The following is a 21431-nucleotide window of genomic DNA, read 5'->3' as shown; positions in this document are numbered from 1 at the left end:
TTTCTACTGAATGCATGTCACTTTCTCACCATTGTAAGGTTGAAAATCATAAGTCAGACCATTGCAAGTCAAACACCCTCTGCATTAAATTAATGAAGGAGAAAATGAATGAATGAGTGAGTGAGTGAGCAATGGGCAGCATAACAGTGATGTAGACATCAAGAAACTTGAATTCTAGATTCTGTCCCATAGATTACTGGTATAGTGCCTTTTGTTATTGTTGTTTTTCTGTTTTTTGGTGTTTTTTTTTTTTTTTTTGTATGGGTCTCACTATGTTGCCCAGGCTGGTCTCAAGACTCAAACTCCTGGTCTTAAACAATCCTTCCACCTCAGCCATGCTACAGTACTTTTAGAAGTGAGTCATTTCCTTCCTTGTTTCTCTGCAACGTGAGAAGATTCAACTTTCCGAGATCCTTTTGATCCCAACATTCTATTTTTGTTTGTACCACAGAATGACCAAAAAGTATCCTTCATCAAATGTCTGTTTACATGGGCAGAGAGACTTCAGAAACTAGGTTTTAATTCTCTAATCAAAAGAACATCTCTCCACGTGTGTGTGTGTGTGTGTGTGTGTAAGGGTTTATTGAAAATTTTAGCAACCTGTTCGTAGTTATCAATGGAATCAAATGTACCATGCATTGTTTGGTTTCTTTCATACCACATCATGTCATTATTTCTTGCTTGATTAGTTTAGCTGCACTTATTCAAGGTTATCTTACTTGGGATTTCATGTCATGTTGGAGAATAGTTTCTGTCTTCAACATTAGGCTTCACTTTGACAGTAAAAGGAAAACTTTTGGAGTCTTTGAGTAGGAAAGTAAGTTGATGAAGTAATTATTTTACATACATGGCATATAGGGTGGGTTATTTAGCATTTCATCGCTGCAGCCCCTGACAGATCCATCCACAAAATTTGATGGCTCATTCATATCCTGAAATGAGTTAACAAAAAAAGATCTCGTCATGTCAGGGGCAGGATGGTCTTGGCTATAGAGGATACTACCTCAGGGAGATGACTTTTGAAGACCTCGTCTCAGCTGGTGGTTTAGTTCACTGTGTTTAATTCCTGGCATTGACAAAAATGGATTCTAAAAATTTATATCGGCCAAAGTGGAGTGCTAAACTCCTTGCTTACCTGGCATTTTAAAACTTACAAGGATTGTTTTATAGTGGCAAAAATAGTGAGGTAATGCTGGACACAGGATCTAAGGAAATCTCTTGATACAACTCCCCAACAGAGGTAGCCCATCTTTGTTTTACTGTGCATGGATTATTCACTTTTTAATCGATGGCCAGAGGTTACTATTATCTTCCTCTATTTTTTCTTAGTCCAGTCGCTTGGACTAATTCTGATATTGGCATAGGACAAACACAAGGAGAGTTATCTCACTTTCTGCCATAAATATATTTCTAAAAAGTTGTACGTAACTCAGAAACAAGTTTGGAAATAAAAACATACTTTGGGGAATTTATTACTTAAATGCAAGGAGTAGGGGCTCCTAAGGGAATGTTCACGGCGCACTCCGACAGTGGAAAAGCTACATTTTTGAATGCCAGACTATTTAAAATAGGACATATTAAAGGCAAATAAAAGTACTTGAAGAACTATTCATTACTTTGAATTACCCAGCTACAGCTTTCCCTCCACTGGAAAAAAAAAATACTACCCCAGAGCTATCAGTATCTCTTATTCTCAAAGCTGCCCACACCTCTTCACTGTCTGATTTGCCTGTTTGAGTTAATTTGTGTCCTTTCACATGTCTACTCTGTGCCTAACTATCTCAAAGGTGCAGGTGGCCAGGGAGGCCCCAGTGCTTTCAGTGGACTTTTGTCTCCGGGGTGAATCACAGACTTCTTCCAGTCTGACCCAGAGCTAAATAGCTCTTCAGAGCTGGCCTAGAGCTTGCTTAAGATTTCAGGCCACTGGACAGTGGGGAAGGAAATCAGGACAGAGGAAAACACAGATAGAGTTGCCCTTGGACATATATCCCAGGGACATCTCAGGAAGTCCTGCTTTTAAGGCCGACTGGCATTTACAACGAACGTCTGAACAGGCCCTTTAAGCCATTCCCTCAGAGTTGTCTGCCCCAGTACTATGGCAAATGTCTACTTGCTCTCAGCTCCATGCCTCACCCACTCCCAGCTCTGCCCTGTAAGACTCCCTTACAATAAGCTTTCAGGTAGATTTGGCCAGTGGGTGATATTGGCAAGAGATTGGAGATGGGAGGTGATTTCTCCTTTTCTCTTTTGCTCTGGCATCTCCAGCAGTAGCAATCTCCTCTGTGGGCTCCAACATCCACCAGACAATATGTCCCTGGGCAGATCAGCAATGATCTCTGCTTCTCTTGGTCCTAGAACCTAGATTCTGTAACAGCATTTCTCCCTTTCATCTCTTCAGCCCTATGTCTCTGCTTTGCTAGTCTCTCCTCCCCATGTTTTGACTTGCTAACATTTCCATAAAAAAAGACAACCAAGGGTGCACTTACAATCCACAATCCATCAAACTTCAAGCTCTTCTCTGGCTCTCGAGGGTTTGCATAGAGCTCTTCTATCTCTTTCTTCCACCACGCAGCTGTGCTATTACGAAAGAAGTCAGGAAAGGCAACGTAGGCCCTGTAAAGCTGTAAGAATAATACACACTCTCATGGTCAGGGTCTCAGCCTATACAGGGGACCCCAAATGGGAGATGAACAGGAATTTGTGCCTGCCCAGATCAGTCTCTGCTCTAATCTCAGATCTGCTGCTGTTGCAGAGTTTACAACAGAAGCAGAGATTAGGGAAGGTTGACTTCATTCTTTGTTTTCTTAGAAGAAGGTTAGATAGCTTTGCAATCCCTTTCAAATACAGGATTTGTTTTATAACTGGACGTGTAATCACAAGACTGGAAAATTAACAGTGTCTGAACAATTGAACTTTAGAGATGCAAATACTTTTTCTTTTTTTTTTTTTACTTAAATATCAGTGTGATAGTAGCAAAAGCTTTTTCCAGACTATTCAAATGAGATGAAGGAGCACTGTCATCCAGGGGCAAGTGAACTCCAGAGTAGAGGGTATGCTAGATGACCAGGCTGAGATTAACAACTTTCCTTCATTCAACTGACTTGTATTTTCTTTTGTATGCAGATAATTTATTAAAATCCAGTCTGTTCATAATGGATTCCCTTCTAGTGAGAAAATGCTAGACTTTGGTTCATTATTTTTCAAGCGTCATAAAGTTCAAACAAATCACAGCCAATTAAAAGCACACTTATGAGAGGATTTCATTGATGATTTCCTTCTACACATTTCCATGTTCGCTGTTTGTTGAGCTTTCCACTTGAGGATCTCTTTCTGCCAGGAAACTAACAGTGGATAAGCACCCTCAAGTTAGGGCTACTTAACTAAAGGGTTAGCTACTTATTCATCAGGATAAAAAACGTTAAATATCCAGATGTTTAGGGCAATGTTGACAAAAATCTATATACAACTGTACCTTAACCTGAGTTTCATGGTCAAGGGATCCATCTACAATTACATTAGGCAGATCTGGCCAAACCTAGAGAAAAAGAAGAGCAATTAAAACCTTTACACATCCTTGCATACAGACTATGAGATATTTCATGTGTTAGACTCTGATGACATGCATCTCCATGAAACACTTGGGAATCTTTGCCATAAATTAAACTGTAAAGGCTGAATCTACAAAATTACATTAGGTGAAAGTAGGCTGGGTCTCTTGATTCATTCTATATGTTTTCAAAATTCTATTTTTGAACTTAATAATTAACTGAATTTCTTTTAAACATATCCTCTGAACAACCAACTTTCGAGTGATTTCTCAGATCTCTGATCTCCTTGTCACAGACCTATAACAAAATTCATAATAAGTGTGAAGTGTGACTCTAAAGAAATAAGATTGATTTCCATTCATAACCCATACACCTCACCTCAATACTTTTAAGCACTATCATGACTTATAGGGGACTCCAAGTATATGTAGCATTAAAAAATCCATAGTACCAACCAATTTTAGCTGTAACTACCAGGACATTAAGTATGTATACACTGATTAATTGATTCAATCAACAGACACTTACTAAGTACTTCCTATATGACAAGCACTCTTCCAGGATCTGTATTTACTGAGATTTAAGTAAGAAATAGTACTTGTTTCCTAAGAGTTCACAGATAGTACATAAATGCTACACTGTATGCTATACTGAAAGCAATATTATAGACAAGGGAAAATAGGAAAAACTAAAATAGTTACTAACTGCTTCAAACGAGGTAAAATTTGAGTTGATCTTGAAGTGAAGATATTATCTGGGTAAGTTGAGAAGGTAATATTCAAAGTGAGCATGGGGCCAGGCATAGTGGCTTATGCCTGTAATCCCAGCACTTTGGGAGGCCGAGGCAGGTGGATCACCTGAAGTCATGAGTTCGAGACCAGCTTGGCCAATATGGTGAAACCCCATCTCTACTAAAAATACAAAAATTAATCAGGAGTGTTGGCACACACATGTAATCCCAGCTACTCAGGAGGCTGAGGCAGGAGAATCGTTTGAACCTGGGAAGAGGAGGTTGCAGTGAGCCAAGATCATACCACTGCACTCCAGCCTGGGTAACAGAGTGACACTCCATCTCAAAAAAAAAAAAAAAAAAAAAAAAAAAAAAGTGAGCCTGGAATACACCCAGAGCAGTAGGAAGTAGCATAGTATAATTAAGGAACAGAATTCAAACCTAGGCTAAAAGCTATGATCACCTGAAGTCCACCTAAAATGCTATTGCCAAAAAATCAGACATATGAAGATGAAGATTGAAGCCATAAAGACGAATTAAAGGAAACAAGAGGAAGAGGAGAATCTATAGGACTTAATGATTCATTTAGATATGAAGGAAGATTAAGCATGATAGGTCAAAACTGAATGCATGTTTTGCATGTAGGTGGCTGGGAGACACAGATTTCAGTGTCACTCTCAAAGGGATTCTTAATGTTTGTTAAATGACCATGTGGAATAAATAAAGAGCGGGGATATCAGAGTATTTCCAGGCAATAGACAGTGCTCAGGAATAATAGAGGATGAGATTTGTAACTTTGGTCTTATTAATGCTTATTGAGCTAATCAGCATCGGACAGATTTCTACTCATTCATAATTTATTGATTGTCCAATATATTTTCCAATGTGTATTGAGAGCTGTTTTATTTCAAGACATTGTCATGTTAATTAACCGTAAGCATCTTCCCCAAGCCTTACCTTTCCCCAGACAATGTCATTGGTGTCTGGCCATTTGATGAACACGTTATTTTCCTGTCCTCTAATGAATGGGAGATACTGTGTCTCATTGCCAGAAATGGCTGGGTCCTGCAGTAAAAGAATTTCAAACAGCAAATGTGAGGAAAACATCTCTAAGAAAATTTCTCTCCAAAAATTTAGTAGTTCATAGTGCAGAAGGAAATGTTGACTCTCAATACCAAAAATAAAATGAAATAAAATAAAAATCATTGATAATTTGCCTTATGTCTTACGGCATATATTACCATAGCCAATTGAAAAGGGATGGTGCCATGGGTACTCAAAGTAAGATATAAAACCCTTATGAGGGGTAATCTCTTTCAAAGGGTATAAGAATCTGTGCCAACAAATGAAGGAGCCTTTCTATATTACAAAAAGTTACCACCCAAACCTATAAGTAATAAAATGACAGGAAAGGGGACAATATGGCCAGCTAGATGCAGCTGGGAAGCACCTCTCCCACAGAGAAAAACCAAAATATTGAGTAAACCATCACACTTCAAACAGAGCTTTCGAGAGAAAACACTGCCAGTCTATAGAGAGGCAATGCAAACACTGAGGTGTAAGAGGGAGAAAGCTGGAAATCCCACATAGAGTTGCTGAGTGCCAGGACCAGCTCCTGGCACTGAACAGGTCCCAAGGAAGGGGTGAGTGAAGGGAAACTCGCACTGCAGACATCTGGGATCCTAGCTACAACAGACCCCACAAACACCATAGACATTTGAATTGGCAAGAGAAACTGCCTGGAGAGTAGGCAGAGGCAGAGCTCAAGCCTGTGCAGAGACAAGAAGGTTCTGCATACAGGGCATCTGCAGCAAAACACGACCATGAGGACCCATCTGCAAAGGCTCTCCATCTTGCTCTGAGTGGCTCTAGCCCCTGCTGACAGCTGAGCTGGGAGACAGCAGCGTTGTCTTTCCTACAGAACCAGGGTGCATCTGATCTGCATGCCACCCATCTGCCAGCCCCTTCCAAGGCCACTGCTTGGCTGCTCCCAAAAAAGAATGCACACAGCACAGCCTCCACTGCCCCACCTGAGTGCTTTGCTGGTGGCCTGGAAGTACTCTGACCCCCAGCAGAACCGGTGCTGGACCCTAAGGCCAGAAAACAAAGCTGCAGGCCTGGTCCCAACCCACCAGGGTTTAAGCACACAAATCAGGATTATCTAGCTGAGATCTGTGGCTGAGGCTTGAGCAGGGGAGGAGCTCCACTCTCAGAACACTGAGAAGAGTGAGGTATGGGCTTGTGTGCTGGTGTGGGAGTTGGGCATGCCTCCCTCTGCAAGACTGGTCTGGGAAGGATGTAGCCTGTTTACCAGCCACAGCCTCTGCCCAAGGGAGTTCCACAGCCCAGAACATCTAACAGACCAACAATCTGGGTGCAAAAGGCTTGGGACAAAACTAGCTTGTCAGGGCAGCTACTGGAGCAGACATTGGAAGGAGACTCAGTTGGGGGAGAGCAAGCTGAGAGGTCCCCAAAGCCATCTGCTGTACAGAAAATACTGAATCATGGCACCATATCAGCTGCACCTCTACGGCAACACTGCAGTACCTGGGGATCTTCTGCCCTTGACCCACTGCATCAACAGATCACCCCCCAGACATACCCCACAACCCACTCTGACTCTGCCAAATACAGAGGACCAACAGGGAGCTGCAGGTCTCATGATGACCTGACCTTTGGCTCAGGCTGTCCCTAAGAGGGAAGAGCACAGCCTGTCAGAGATGCCCTTGGGGCTAAGGAAACATAGGCATGGTATCAGTGATTAGAGGAGGCTCCCTCAAGCACCAAAAATGGACTTGGCAAGGGGGCCATCTCTGGATCCCCCAGCTCCCCCACCCCATAGCACTACTGCAAATGTGCTGAAATATGAAAGACGCCTGCAGCTGAGTAACAGGCTATCTTCTGGCCCTTACTCTTAAACACCATCTACTGTATCGCAGCCTAAATTACACCACCAAACAAAAAGTGTGCCTGTGAAACCTAATGCAGGAATTCAGCCACAGATAAAGATCTCTTAAAGAGCCTTGGGCCTCTGAAAGCACCCAGAAATGAAGCCAATCAACTATACTCAACATACACCACAGTCAAACCTTCAAGGAAAATAAAGACTATAAAAACAAAAAGCCATATCCAAAAGACAGCAACTTCAAAAAGATAAAGGAACATCTGCCCTCTCAGATGAGAAAAAATCAGCACAAGAACCCCAGCAATTCAAAAAGTCAGAGTATCTTCTGACCGCCAAACAATTTTACTAGCTCCCCAGCAATGGTTTCTAACCAGACTGAAGTGGCCTAAGTGACAGATACAGAATTCAAAACCTGTATAACAAGGACACTCAACAAGATTCAGGAGAATGTTGAAACTCAATTCAAAGAAGCCAGTAAAATGATCCAAGAGGTGAAAGATAACACAGCCATTTTAACTGAATGGCTAAACTGAACTTGCTAAACTCAACTTCTGGGATTAAAACAAAAAATTATAACACAATTGCAAGCATTAACAACAGAATAGACCAAGCTGAGGAAAGAATCTCAGAACTCAAAGACAAGTCCCTCTAAACAACCCAGTCAGAGAAAATTTTTTAAACATAATTTTTAAAAATGAACAAATCCTCTGAGAAATATAGAATTATGTAAAGCAGCCAAATCTATGACTCATTGGCATTCCTGAGAGAAGGGGAAAGAAAAAATGATTTGGAAAGCATATTTGAAGATACTGTCCGTGAAAATTTCCCCAGTCTTGCTAGAGAGTTCAACATGTGAATTTAAGAAATTCAGAGAATCTCTATGAAATATTATGCAAGATGATCATCCCTAAGACACACTAGGAGAGTTTATAGCCATAAATGCCTACATAAAGAAGTTAGAAAGATCTCAAATTAACAATCCAACTTCACATCTAGAAGAACTATAAAAACAGGAACAAACTTACCCCAAAGATCGCAGAAGAAAATAAATGATCAAAATCAGAGCAGAGCTAAACAAAATTGAGATTCAAAAATCCATACAACAGATCAACAAAAGCAAAAGCTGTTTTTTTGAAAGGATAAACAAGATTATAGGCCACCAGCTAGATTGAGAAAAAAAGAAAGACACAAATAAGTATAATCATAAATGACAAAGATGACATTACACCCAATCACACAGATACACAGAATATCCTTAGAGATTTTATGAACATCTCTATGCACACAAACTAGAAAATCTAGAGGAAATGAATAAATTCCTAGAAATACACAACCTCCCAAGACTGAACCAGAAAGGAAATAACACCATAAACAGATCAATAATAAATTCTAAAATTGTATCAGTAATAAAAAGCCCACCAACCAAAAAAAAGTCCTTAACCAAATGGATTCATAATAAAATCCTACTAGATGTACAAAGAGCTGGTACCAATCCTACTGAAATTATTCCAAAAGACTTGAGGAGGGATGCCTCCCTAACTGATTCTACAAAGCCAACATCATCCTGATACCAATATCTGGCAGAGACAATAAAAAAAGAAAACTTCAGGCTGATATCCCTGATGAACATAGATGCAAAAATCCTCAACAAAAGACTAACAAACCAAACCCAGGAGCACATCAAAAAGTTAACTGACCATGTTCAAGTAGGCTTTCCTCCATAACCCTGGGATGCAAGGTTGGCTCAACATACGCAAATCAATAAATGTGATTCGCCATATAAACAGAATTAAAAACAAAAGCCATATGATAATTTCAATAGATGTAGAAAGAGCTTTTGATAAAATCCAACATCCTTCATGATAAAACCCTTAAGAAATTAGGCATCAAAGGGAAGTACCTCAAAATAATAAGAGCTATCTCTGACAAACCCACAGCCAACATCATACTGAATAGGAAAAAGCTGGAAGCATTCTTCTTGAGAACTGGAACATGGCAAGGATGCCCCCTCTCATCACTCCTATTTAACATAGTATTGAAAGTCCTAGCCAGAGCAATCAGGCAAGAGAAAAAAATAAAATGCACCCACACAGGAAAAGAAGAAGTCAAACTCTCTCTCTCCAAGGATGACATGATTCCATACCTAGAAAACCCTAAACACTTTGCCAACAGGCTCCTAGAACTGAAAAACAACTTCAGTAAAGTTTCAAGATACAAAATTAATGTACAAAAATTAGTAGCATTTCTATACATCAATAACGTTCAAGCTGAGAAATCTCAAATTAGAAATCTCAAGTTAGAAAGATCTCAAATTAACGACCCAACTTCACACCTAGAAGAACTATAAAAACGAGAATGTGTTTATAGTTCATCAGGAGTGCAATCCCATTTACAATAACAACAGAAAGGATAGAATACCTAGGAATACATCTAACCAAGCAGGTGAAAGATCTTTACAAGAAGTGCAAAACACTGTTGAAGGAAATCAGAGATGACACAAACAAATGAAAAAACATTTCACACTCATGGACTGGAAGAATTAACATCATTAAAACGGCCACACTAACCAAAACAATTCATAGATTCAATGCTATATCTATTAAACTACAAATGTCATTTTTCACATAATTAGAAAAACTATTCTAAAATTCACATGGAACCAAAAAACAGCCTGAATAGCCAAAGCAATTCTAAGCAAGAAGAACAAACCTAGAGGTATCACATTACCCAACCTCAAAGTATACTATCACACACCTACAATTATTATCTGATCTTCAGAAAAACTGACAAAAATGAGCAAGAAGGAAAGAATTCTTTATTAATAAATGGTGCTGGGATAACTGGCTCACCATATGCAAGAGAATGGTACTGGACTCCTACCTTTCACTATATACAAAAATTAACTCAAGATAGATTAAAGACTTAAATGTAAGACTTCAAATTATTAAAATCCTAGAAGAAAATCTAGGAAATGTTCTTGACATTGGCCTTAGCAAATAACTTATGGCTAAGTCTTCAAAAGCAATTGCAATGAAACCAAAAATTGACAATGGATCTAATTAAAATAAACAGCTTCTGCACAGCAAGAGAAACTGTCAACAGAGTAATGAGGCAACCTACCAAATGGGAGGAAATATTAGCAAGTTATGAATCTGACAAAGGCCTAAAATCCAGAATATATAAGGAACTTAAATCAACAAGCCAAAAACAAACAATCTCATTAAAAAGTAGGCAAAGGACATGAACAGACACTTCTCAAAAGAAGACATACAGGTGGCTAGCAAAAATATGAAAACATGCTGAGCATAACTAATAGAGAAATGCAAATCAAACCACAACAAGATACCATCTCACATAAGTCAGAATGGCTTTTGCTGGAAAGTCAAAAAATAGATGTTGGTGGGGCTGTGGAGAAACGAGAACACTTACACACTGTTGGTGGGAATGTAAATTAGTTCAGGCACAGTGGAAAGCAATTTGGAGATTTCTCAAATAACTAAGAATTGATCTACCATACCACCCAGCAACCCCATTACTGGGTATATACCCTAAGGAAAATAAATTATTCTCTCAAAAAACACAGGTACTTGTATGTCTATCACAGCACTATTCACAATAGCGAGATGTGAAGTCAACCCAGGAGCCCATCTATGGTGGATTGGATAAAGAAAATATGGTAAATATATATCATGGAATAGTACACAGCCATAAAAAGAATGAAATTATGCTCTTTGCAGCAACATGGATGTAGCTGGAGGCCATTATTCTAAGTGAATTAATGCAGGAACAGACATGCAAATACCACATGTTCTTACTTATAAGTGGGAGCTAAGTACTGGGTACACATAGATATAAAGGTGGAAATAACAGACACCAGAGACTACAAGAGAGGAGAGGGAGGGAGTGGGGCAAGGGTTGAAAGACTACCTGTTTGGTGCTATGTTCACTACCTGGGTAATGGATTCCATCATACTCTGTCATACTCTGATATGGTTTGGGTCTGTCCCCATCCAAATCTCATCTTGAATTCTCATGTGTTGTAAGAGGGACCTGGTAGGAGGTAATTGACTCACGGGGGCAGGTCTTTCCCTGCTGTTCTCATGATAGCAAATAAGTCTCATGAGATCTGATGGTTTTAAAAAGGGGAGTTTCCCTGCACAAACTCTTCTCTTGTCTGCCACCATGAGAGACATGACTTTCACCTTCTGCCATGATTGTGAGGCCTCTCCAGCCATATGGAACTGTGAGTCCATTAAATATCTTTCTTTTGTAAATTGCTCAGTCTCAAGTATGTCTTTATTGGCAGCGTGAAAACAGACTAATACATACTCCAAACCTCAGCATTACACAATACACGTTTGTAACATACCTACATATGTACACACTGAATCTAAAATAGAAGTTAAAAAAAGTTTAACCCTGAAATATTTAAACAAACAAATAAATAAGATATTAAAAAATCCTTTAGGAATTTAACTACGACATAAGTGATTTTTTCCAATGACATAGAAATCTATTTTTACAAAGACAGTTGAGAAGTAAAAGAATGTATTGGTGTTTCTCCATAAAATTCTTGAGAAAAACTTTTGCTAGTGTTTGCAAACAACTCCTGGAGATAAACCAGATTGATAAGACTTAATCCTCAAGCAGAGAGAGCCAATTTATTGTGTTTCCAAAGTATAATAGCAATGTTCCACAAAAACATGAAACTTCTTTATTGCCCCCGTGTCCCCATGTGTCTATTTAAAGTATTTTCCCCTGTTCACTCCATCCCATACCTGCCCCAATTATTCTCTATAATATTATGCTGTTTCACAATTGTCATATAAATCACTACTGTCTGAAATTATCTTTTCAGGTGTTTATTGGCTGTCTCCCTCCATTAGAATGAAAACTTTATAAGAAAAAGAGCACTGTCTTGCTAATTTAGACTATGCATGCACCCTCACACACACACACACAACTTGTAGAAGAGTGGTTTTCAAATACTGTGTTCAATAAATACATGAATTAGTAAGTGAACAAAAGTCACCAAATAATGCTGTAAGTTTTGGAAGCTAGAAGGGAGAATCATTTGCAGGTAATTACCGCTGCATTTATCAAGATGCGGCTTCCTAGTAATATAATAAATTGGTATTCTGGATCTTAACTTAATTGTAAGTTTAGAAAGAAATGTCACCTTAGCCTTACCATTTCTGAGTGATGATACAACATAAGAGATTTTTGAACCTCCTGATGTAAAGATGAGATTAAGATACAGCTATTTCTCCTGAAACATAGCCTGAAACAGTGAGATGCCCCCCGTGTATTTTTTTTTTTTTTTTTTTTTGCTATCTTCAGTGCTTCAGCCCACAATTGTTCTAACTTTACCAAGAGAACAATAATTATATTCCAGTGGCAGTTATGGAAAATAAATATTATAAAGTATCATTTTTTAAAAGCCGCTTTTCATTTCTTTCTTTCTTTTGCTTTTAAATTAAAAAATAATAATTATAGATTCACCACAAGAAGTTGCAAAACAAAATAAAAAGTACAGAGTACAGGAATATTTCTTGTACCCTTCATCCAGTTTCCCACAATGGTGCTATTTTTGAACCATGAATATGGAAACACAAAGTAGGATCTAATCTGTCTCAATACATACCAAAATGAGAATAAATCTCATGCCATTTTTCTTCATTTGCTCAATCAGAACACTGAGGTTTTGAAAGTTGGCACTGAGGGTGAAATCCAGCTTCCGGTTCATGTAATCGATGTCTACATGCTGGACGTCCTGCAGAAAGAAGCAGCAAGGCTCTTGGAACCCTGCAGTAGGTGCCCTGCAGGGCACATTAACTGCTCTGCCAGCCCCCTAGTCCTGCTGCCTGCCTGCCCCAGTCCAGGCCCCTCTGCATTCCCCATCTCATTGCTTCCCTCTGCTGACTTTTCAATTCTGCAGATTGAAATTGCTTTCTGATGCCTGCATGCAGTTCACCTGTGCCCACTCCTTCTCCTTCTGTTTCCCCAATTGGAACTCTATCCCCTTTCCTTTCCTCAATTCATCTCTTTCCCACTCTTCAAATCTCAAACTCAGTCTATCAAACAAAGTTCTAATTGAAATGTTCAAGGGTAGAAACTGGGACTTTCCTAGGAAACAAACAGGATTGTATATCTGGGTTTTTTTTCTACAGTAAATCTGGCTGATTTTTAAAAACTCTCAATAAACTAGGTACTAAAGGAACATATCTCACAATAGTAAGAGCCATAGATGACAAACCCACAGCCAATATCATACTGAATGAGCAAAAGCTGAAAGCATTCCCCTTGAAAACCAGCACAAGACAAGGATGTCCTTTCTCACCACTCCTATTCAACGTAGTATTGGAAGTTCTGGCCAGGGCAATCAGGCAAGAGAAATAAATAAACGGGCTAGGCATGATGGCTCACACCTGTAATCCCAGCACTTCAGGAGGCCGAGGCAGGTGGATCACCTGAGATCAGGAGTTCGAGACCAGCCTGGCCAATACAGTGAAACCCCGTCCCCACTAAAAATATTTTAAAAATTAGCCAAGTGTGGTGGCCCACACCTGTAGTCCTAGCTACTGAGGAGGCTGAGGCAGAAGGATCACTTGAACCCAGGAGGCGGAGGTTGCAGTGAGCCGAGATTGCTCCATGGCACTCCAGCCTGGGCAGCAGAGGGAGACTCCATCTCAAAAAAAAAAAAAAAAAAAAAAAAAGACAGAGAAAGAAATAAAGGGCATTTAGATAGGAAAAGAGGAAGTCAAACTATTCATATTTGCAGATGACATGATCCTGTATCTAGATACTAGATCTTGTCATATAGACTAGATCCTATATCTAGAAAACTCCATCATCTCAGCCCAAAAGTTTCTTAACCTGATAAGCAACTTCAGCAAAGTCTCAGGATACAAAATCCATGTACAAAAATCTCTAGCATTTCTATGCACCACCAATAGTCAAGCCTAGAGCCAAACCACAAATGAACTCCCATTCATAATTGCCACAAATAAAATACCTAGGAATACAGCTAACCAGGGAGGTGAAAGATCTCTACAAGGAGAACTACAAACCACAGTTCAAAGAAATCAGAGATGCTACAAACAAATGGAAAAACGTGCTCATAGATAGGAAGAATCAGTATCATTAAAATGACCATACTGCCCAGAGCAATTCATAGATTCAAAGTTATTCCCATTAATCTACCATTGACATTCTTCACAAACTAGAGAAAACTATTTTAAAATTCATATATGTAACCAAAAATGAGCCTGAATAGCCAAGGCAATCCTAAGCAAAAAGAACAAAGCTGGAGGCATCAGGTGATCCCCCTTTAAACTATGCTACAGGGCTACAGTAATCAAAACAGACACATAAATCAATGGCAAATAATAGAGAACCCAGAAACAAGACCATACACCTACAACTATCTGATCTTCTACAAACCTGACAAAAACAAGCAATGGGGAAAGGACTCCCCTATTCAATAAATGGTGCTGGGAAAACTGGCTAGCCATATGTAGAATGGAAACTGGACCCCTTCCTTACACCAACATACAAGAACTACATTATTCTATAGCTTTCTTGAATGTCTACCCTCTCTATGCAGTACCAACCCAGGTTTCTGCACATGAAACTTACTCAAACCATGATTGTTGAATAATAACTAAAGTGATTAATATTTAGTTGAAAAAAAGAAGTCGCTTCTTTTTAGCCCAAAGGGATAGTCCCCTGCATTGCCATGACTCTAGGTGAAACTTGTTTGGTAAAACGGAGACTTGTTCATAAGCCAAAATTTGGAAAAGAATAAACCAGCATATTATTAACGTTGATTACTTTGGTAAGGTATATTTGTGGATTTTTTCATCTTGTAATTTTCCTATTTTCTAATTTCTGTTTAATAAGTGCATAGTATTATAGCATATACAAAGAAAAAAAACTCAGCCTGGATGTATCAAGTTATCTTTGATAAGAACATCATAGCACTTCTAATATAAAATTAGCCACAAATTCCTGTAACTAATTACACCTTGGGCTGAGTAAGGGTTTCATACATAGGGAATCTGGGCTGCCACCATTGCATCATACAAACTGGAGATTTCAGCATCATTCTGGTATCCATAGCGACTCAGCTGGAATCCCAAGGCCCAGTATGGAATCATTGCTGGCCGACCAATCAACTAGAATAAAAAGAAAAATGCATCCAGATAGGCTTCTTAGGGAAGAAAAGGTGATTGACTTATACTTGAATCAACTTGAGTGTTTCTGCTAAGTACTGTATAAGAGGCCTCACCCAAGAAAGATAAGAAAGTCCAATAAATGTGGAGCAACTACGGACATGCAGAATGATAGAAACATTGTAATTGAAGTTTTTCTATATTCCAGAGTTTTCATTCTAGGAAACCTGAGAATTTGCTGGTTATTACTAATTAGCAATTCATAGGCTGTTTAGCAAGTGAGGGACACATGGGATATTAATATGGCTTTATAGAACCATAATACTAAAATATGATTTCAGCAAAGGCAGTAATAATTTAGTAGTGACACTCAAGAGTCAAAAGAAAAAACTGCCCTATCAGTGCTAATAATGTGGTAATAGCCAATAAATATTTGACAATATATTGATGGACAGAATGGCTTCTAACCTCTGTGTATTGCTGAGTTACAAGTTCAGGGGTTGGCCCCAAAACAATGTAGAAGTCCAAAATCCCTCCTGTGGTGCGGTATGTCAGGGCAGGAGTGGGCTGTAATGTCACATCTGTAAGAAAAACAACACACATGAGGCACATCCTTGGAGTTGTAAATTACCCAGATAGAAAACCTGCTCTAAGATTTGCCTTCTTCACACTCTGTCTTTGATACCTGCCTTCTCTAGAAAGTCTTCTCTCATCCGTTAGAATCAGAGGTGTATTTGCAGGTACCCCAAATGTAATATGCAACCTCAACAACTTTTATAACTCTGTGAATGGGAGCCAAAGTGTCACAGTAAAACAGGCTATGCCAGAGTAGGAGCCATAATTGATCAAAATTCCATGCCTAACACCTGATCCAGAGTTCTTAATAAATCTTGAATAAATAGATGAATAAATGGAAAGTCAGTTTATTTGTTCCATTTCCCTTGCCCCCTGAATGTCTCTATTTCTACTGATACCAGGTCAAAATAGAGCGGTCACAGCTGTTTCTGGTAGTGCATGGGAGCTGTGCCTATGCCTTACCCATGGCATTGCTATTTAGCAGGAGCACTCCATGGGCGCTGCCATCCTCCTCCAGTGCCATGTAGTAAGGGTGGACACCATAGGCATTCTTCTTGTACTGGGAGTCACGAGGGTAATAAACAAAAAGAAAATTCAAGATATTGTTTTCATACCATAACCCAAACGGCAAACTCTTACTGATCATTAAAGATTCAGCTCGATGTTATGTCCTTTGTTGGGCCTTCATTGACCCTCCCTTCTACTCCAAGTTAAAAGCTGTGTCTTCCCCATTTCATGCCTTCCTCATTTATTATTATATAATTCAATTATGTATTATTACATAATTCAGTGATTCCACTGTGCTATCACAATTTCTGCATCTATTTCTCTCACTAGCCTATAAGTCTCTGGAGAGCAAAGACAGTGTCTTATTAAATCTGTAGCTAAGCACTTAGCAATGTGCCTGACAAATAGAATATATTAAGTAAAAGTTTGTGAGATAAATAAAATCCATAACTGACAGAGGGATATATATATATATATATATATGCCTTCTAGGGACAAAAGAATGTGACATGTGGCCTACTACAACTGAGAGCAGAATTTATCAATATAAGATGAAGTTGATGAGCAAGGTGTCATATATAAGCATAAGGATTAAAAGAGATTTACATTGAGAGAAACTGATTGCTAAACTTATTCCATTGTCCCTACCGTAGGTGACTCATCACGAGAAAACATTCCCCATGTGTTCCAGTTCATGTTTCTTCTGAAAGTTGTGTGCTCAGTTTCCCCAAAGCCATAGATATACTGAGACGGAAGACGCGTAGAAATGGAGAGAAACATGTCATTGAAGATGAAGCCAGGGAGCTGAGAATCCCAACTGCAACACAAAAGCAGACCACGCTGAGCTGGAGACCACTGGCCAGAGCTACTTGGAATGTGTTGGGAATGTCTAATTGATTGCAAAGCCTTCTTAATTATTACACATTTAGATCCAGGTTCAAATACTGTGACATGACCCAGAGGTCATAAAAATGGCCCTGACTCAGGACCAAAGTTCCATGTTAACATTTCTGTTCTGTGGGTTGTCAGACTGAGAGCTCCTTTCTGGGTCCTTGAGAGCAAGGGCCATGACTCATTCTTCTATTTATTTCAAGTTCTCAGTGCCTGGCATATCAGTTTGAGTAAATATATAAATAAACAAATAGCGTTTAAGCAAACTTTCCAGTAGAAAAGTGTGAAACTCTTAGAACAACTTCTCTTGAGTTGGCCAAAGGGCTGCTTACCAAAGAGGGCAACAGAGAGGAAATCACTCGCACAGCCCAAGAGAGAAGAATACACAGGAAGGCAAAGGTGCACACACAGGTGACAGCTTCTACTGGGATAGGGAACCTCACCCCAGGCAAAATCCAGACCTTCACTTCATTCTATTCAGCAGCAGGACAAGAGATGGGAGATGACAATTCCTTTTATGCTTAACATTGTGAAAAGGCTTGAAGGCTTCTGTGTCCACAGAAGCAAACATTACAAGAAGCTATTTCTTTCTCCTTTTTAACATTTGCTCCTCTCTCCTGCCTCTTATTATTTCTTAATGAGACATAATATGGAACTCATTTGTATCTTAGGTTGTCTGCTGTACTTATTAAATAGAGTTTTCTGTTCTACTTAAGAACAATAAGTAGAACATGTATTTTCCTTTCTCTGAAATCAAACAATACTTCATTTCTTTAAACTTTGATTGATTATTTTTGTTAACGACTAATCAAAAACAAATTACCCATTAAAGCATGGGAAAAATAGATATACTCTAACAAATGCACACATATTTCCATAGCATCTCTGAGATTAATATTTCACTTGAATTAATTGTAACCACTGTAATTAAATCTAGAATTACTCTAATTAGAACCAAATAAATAGTGCTTACATCACAGTGCTGGAGTTTTTGCGTTGAATCTGGATTCCAAAAGGATTGTTTTGAATCCTGACATCATACAGACGGTTTTCAGGGTCACCAACTGGTTGGGGAGGGGTGTTTAGTGGTACTGGAACCTCATATCTTTTATTAGTGGGGTCATAGATCTGGCGAGAAGAGAGAAGAAAACTTTCTGGTAGGGTCTCAGACCTAAAACCCCTCATGCCACCCCATATAATTCAGTTTCCATGTTTTTGACCAGTTTGCACCATATCAGTAGGCATCAAACATCCCCAAGTGAATAGATATGAGGCCTGCCTGCCCACTGTGCCTCATACGGATGCTGAAGTTCAAAAATGCCTCAGTAAAACCCATTCAAAGCCAAGGAGGGCTCTTCCTCTAAAGAATTTGTCATAGAAGGGGATAGAATTTCATAAATAGAATGTGTGTGTATATGTTTGTAAGTGTGTGGCATGTAGACATGTATGTGCATAGAAATGTGTAAATTTGTGTGTGTGTGTGTGTGTGCATGTTAGGAATTAGGGAATTGAGTTTTCAAATGGACTCTGAGATCGCCTTACTGTTTGAGCTTCCAGTTGTTGTACAGCTTTCCCATTCCTAAAGTTTCTCTTCTGTATCCACCCCTTGTTCCTACTTACGTAACAGGACTGACATGTGAGAAGAATAAAAGGAGTGAAAAATGTTATGCAAGGACAAGGAGTTACACCATTATGAGTGACCATCCTCTTCGTCATATTATTAGCCCCAAATTTGTGCTTAGGTGAAGGTTTTCTTCTTTCTTTTTTATTTTTATTTTTATTTTTAGACAGATTCTCACTCTGTCGCCAGCCTGGAGTGCAGTGGTGCGATCTCGGCTTACTGCAATCTCCACCTCCCAGGTTCAAGTGATTCCCATGCTTCAGCCTCCTGAGTAGCTAGAACTACAGGTGCACGCCACCACGCTTGGCTAATTTTTTCTATTTTAGTAGAGACGGGGTTTCACCATGTTGGCCATGATGGTTTTGATCTCCTGACCTCACCCGCCTCGGCCTTCCCAAGTGTTGGGATTACAGGCGTGAGCCACCACACCTTGCCAGGTGAAGGTTTTCTAAAGTCCTGCTTGGAAATTATGTTTCTTAGACCCAAAGCAGCAGCATTGCCTGGGAGCTTGTTAGGAATGCAGAACCTCAGGCCCCACCCCAGATTTTCTGAATTAGAACTTTTATTTTCACAAGCTGCTCCAGTGATTCATGATACATTAAAATGTGGAAAGCAATGGCTACAGCGGAGCTGTCCAAGGTGCTGTCCTCAAGCCACACATGGCCTTTGAGTGCCTGACATGGGCTAGTCTGAATTGAGATTCACTAGAAATGCAAAATATACACCAGATTTTGAAGACTTAGAATAATTAGAAGGTTGCAAAGTATCTCCATTAAATTTTGATTTCAAGGTGAAATGATAACATTTTAGCACATTGGTTAAATATTATTAAAATTAATTTCACTTTTAAAATATACATTTAAAAATGCATCTACTGGAAGATATGTGTGGCTCACATCGTGTTTCCAGTAGACGTATTTTTTAAATGTGCATAGCGGTAGGTCTCAAAGTTTGGTCTCTTGACCTGCAGCATCAGCCTCACCTGGGAGCTTGTTAGAAATGCAGATTCTCGAGGCCGGGCGCAGTGACTTACGCCTGTAATCCCAGCAGTTTGGGAGGCCAAGGCGGATGGATCACCTGAGGTCAGGAGTTCGAGACCAGCCTGGCCAACATGGTGAAACCCCATCTCTACTAAAAATACAAAAAATTAGCTGGGTGTGGAGGCGGGTGCTTGTAATCCCAGCTACTTGGGAGGCTGAAGAAGGAGAATCACTTGAACCCGGGAGGAGGAGGTTGCAGTGAGCTGAGATTTCATGACTACACTCCAGCCTGGGCAACAAGAGCGAAACTCCATCTCAAAAAAAAAAGAGAAAGAAATGCAAATTCTCAGGCTAGGCCCCAGCCCAGGTCTACTGAATTAGAAACCCTAGGGGTGAGGACCAGAAATCTGGGTTTTAAAATGATCTGAAGGTGATTCTGATGCATGCTGCAGTTTGAGAACTACTGCTAGAGAAAATAATTCTAATATTGGAATTAAGTTAATGCCTCTCATATGAGTTTGCCATAAAGCAGATGCATTTTTCTCAGGGCTAAAGGATGATTCTTTGATGATGTTTATGACCTAGAATACTCATCATTATAGGGAATTCATGGTCCTCATAGATCTAAGGCCACATCCTGGCTTTACCATCTACTTTCCGACCTTTACCTCTCTACAGGCCTTAGCTCCCTCATCTGTAACATGAGGGATTTGGATGAAAAGCTGTTTCAGCCAGGCACAGTGGCTCATGCCTCTAACCCCAGCACTTTGGGAGGTGGAGGGAGGTGGATTGCTTGAGGTCAGACATTTGAGACCAGCCTGGGAAACATGGGAAAACCCCGTCTCTACAAAAAATACAAAATTAGCCAGGTGTGTCGGCGCACACCTATAGTCCCAGCTACTTGGGAGGCTGAGGTGAGAAGATGGCTTGAGCCAGGGAGGTGGAGGTTACAGTGACCTGAGATTGTGCCCCTGCACTCCAGCCTGGGTGTCAGTGGGAGATCCTGTCTTGAAAAGAAAAAAAATGTTTTAATTGTTTCGATGACTTCTATCCATACAGCACTGTAAGTTAAAAACTCCATATTGAGAACCAGAGTCTGCAACAAGAGCCTTACCTTGACCTGCAGCATGGTTGCTGTGTGATAGATCACGTTCAGGTGGAGGAAGCTGATCTTTGCAGAGAGAGAATCAGAGGCAGCAGCAGCAGCTGACTCAGGGGCCATCAGGAGGGAAAGGTCTGCAGTGATGCCGGTGTTCAGGTACTGAATGTCACTAGCAACATAATTAGGGATGGTGTCATAGTAACAGGTGGGCACTCCAGGAGTAGATGTGTCCTGGAATAACAGGAGAAAGTCTTGCTCAGCCTCTGATACAACACTAAGGCTCTCATTACTGAAGAAGTTGGTTAACACAGACTAAGTCTCTGATACCATGTCCACGGTTATGGGTTGAATTGTGTCCCCTAAAAAAGGTGTTAAGTCCTAACCCCTGATACCTGTA

At 39.8% G+C, this 21431-nt stretch overlaps 1 protein-coding gene across 1 annotated transcript in view; it reads right to left on the bottom strand.

The window, feature by feature from the left end:
- The window catches only part of MGAM2 (maltase-glucoamylase 2 (putative)), a 109988-nt gene that overhangs the window by 33525 nt on the left and 55032 nt on the right, over positions 1–21431 (bottom strand). The window contains exons 26-36 of the mRNA XM_054493932.1: positions 21047–21265; positions 18305–18459; positions 17089–17257; positions 16396–16492; positions 15826–15938; positions 15235–15360; positions 12828–12956; positions 5236–5343; positions 3473–3535; positions 2487–2621; positions 848–932 (exon numbers count right to left, since the gene is read on the bottom strand). Of these exons, the coding sequence (XP_054349907.1) occupies positions 848–932; positions 2487–2621; positions 3473–3535; positions 5236–5343; positions 12828–12956; positions 15235–15360; positions 15826–15938; positions 16396–16492; positions 17089–17257; positions 18305–18459; positions 21047–21265 (1399 nt within the window). The remainder of the gene's footprint in view (positions 1–847; positions 933–2486; positions 2622–3472; positions 3536–5235; positions 5344–12827; positions 12957–15234; positions 15361–15825; positions 15939–16395; positions 16493–17088; positions 17258–18304; positions 18460–21046; positions 21266–21431) is intronic.

The sequence above is a fragment of the Pongo pygmaeus genome, chromosome 6 (assembly GCF_028885625.2).
Source record: "Pongo pygmaeus isolate AG05252 chromosome 6, NHGRI_mPonPyg2-v2.0_pri, whole genome shotgun sequence".
Lineage (NCBI taxonomy): Eukaryota > Metazoa > Chordata > Mammalia > Primates > Hominidae > Pongo > Pongo pygmaeus.
This window is presented reverse-complemented; position numbering and strand designations above follow the sequence as displayed.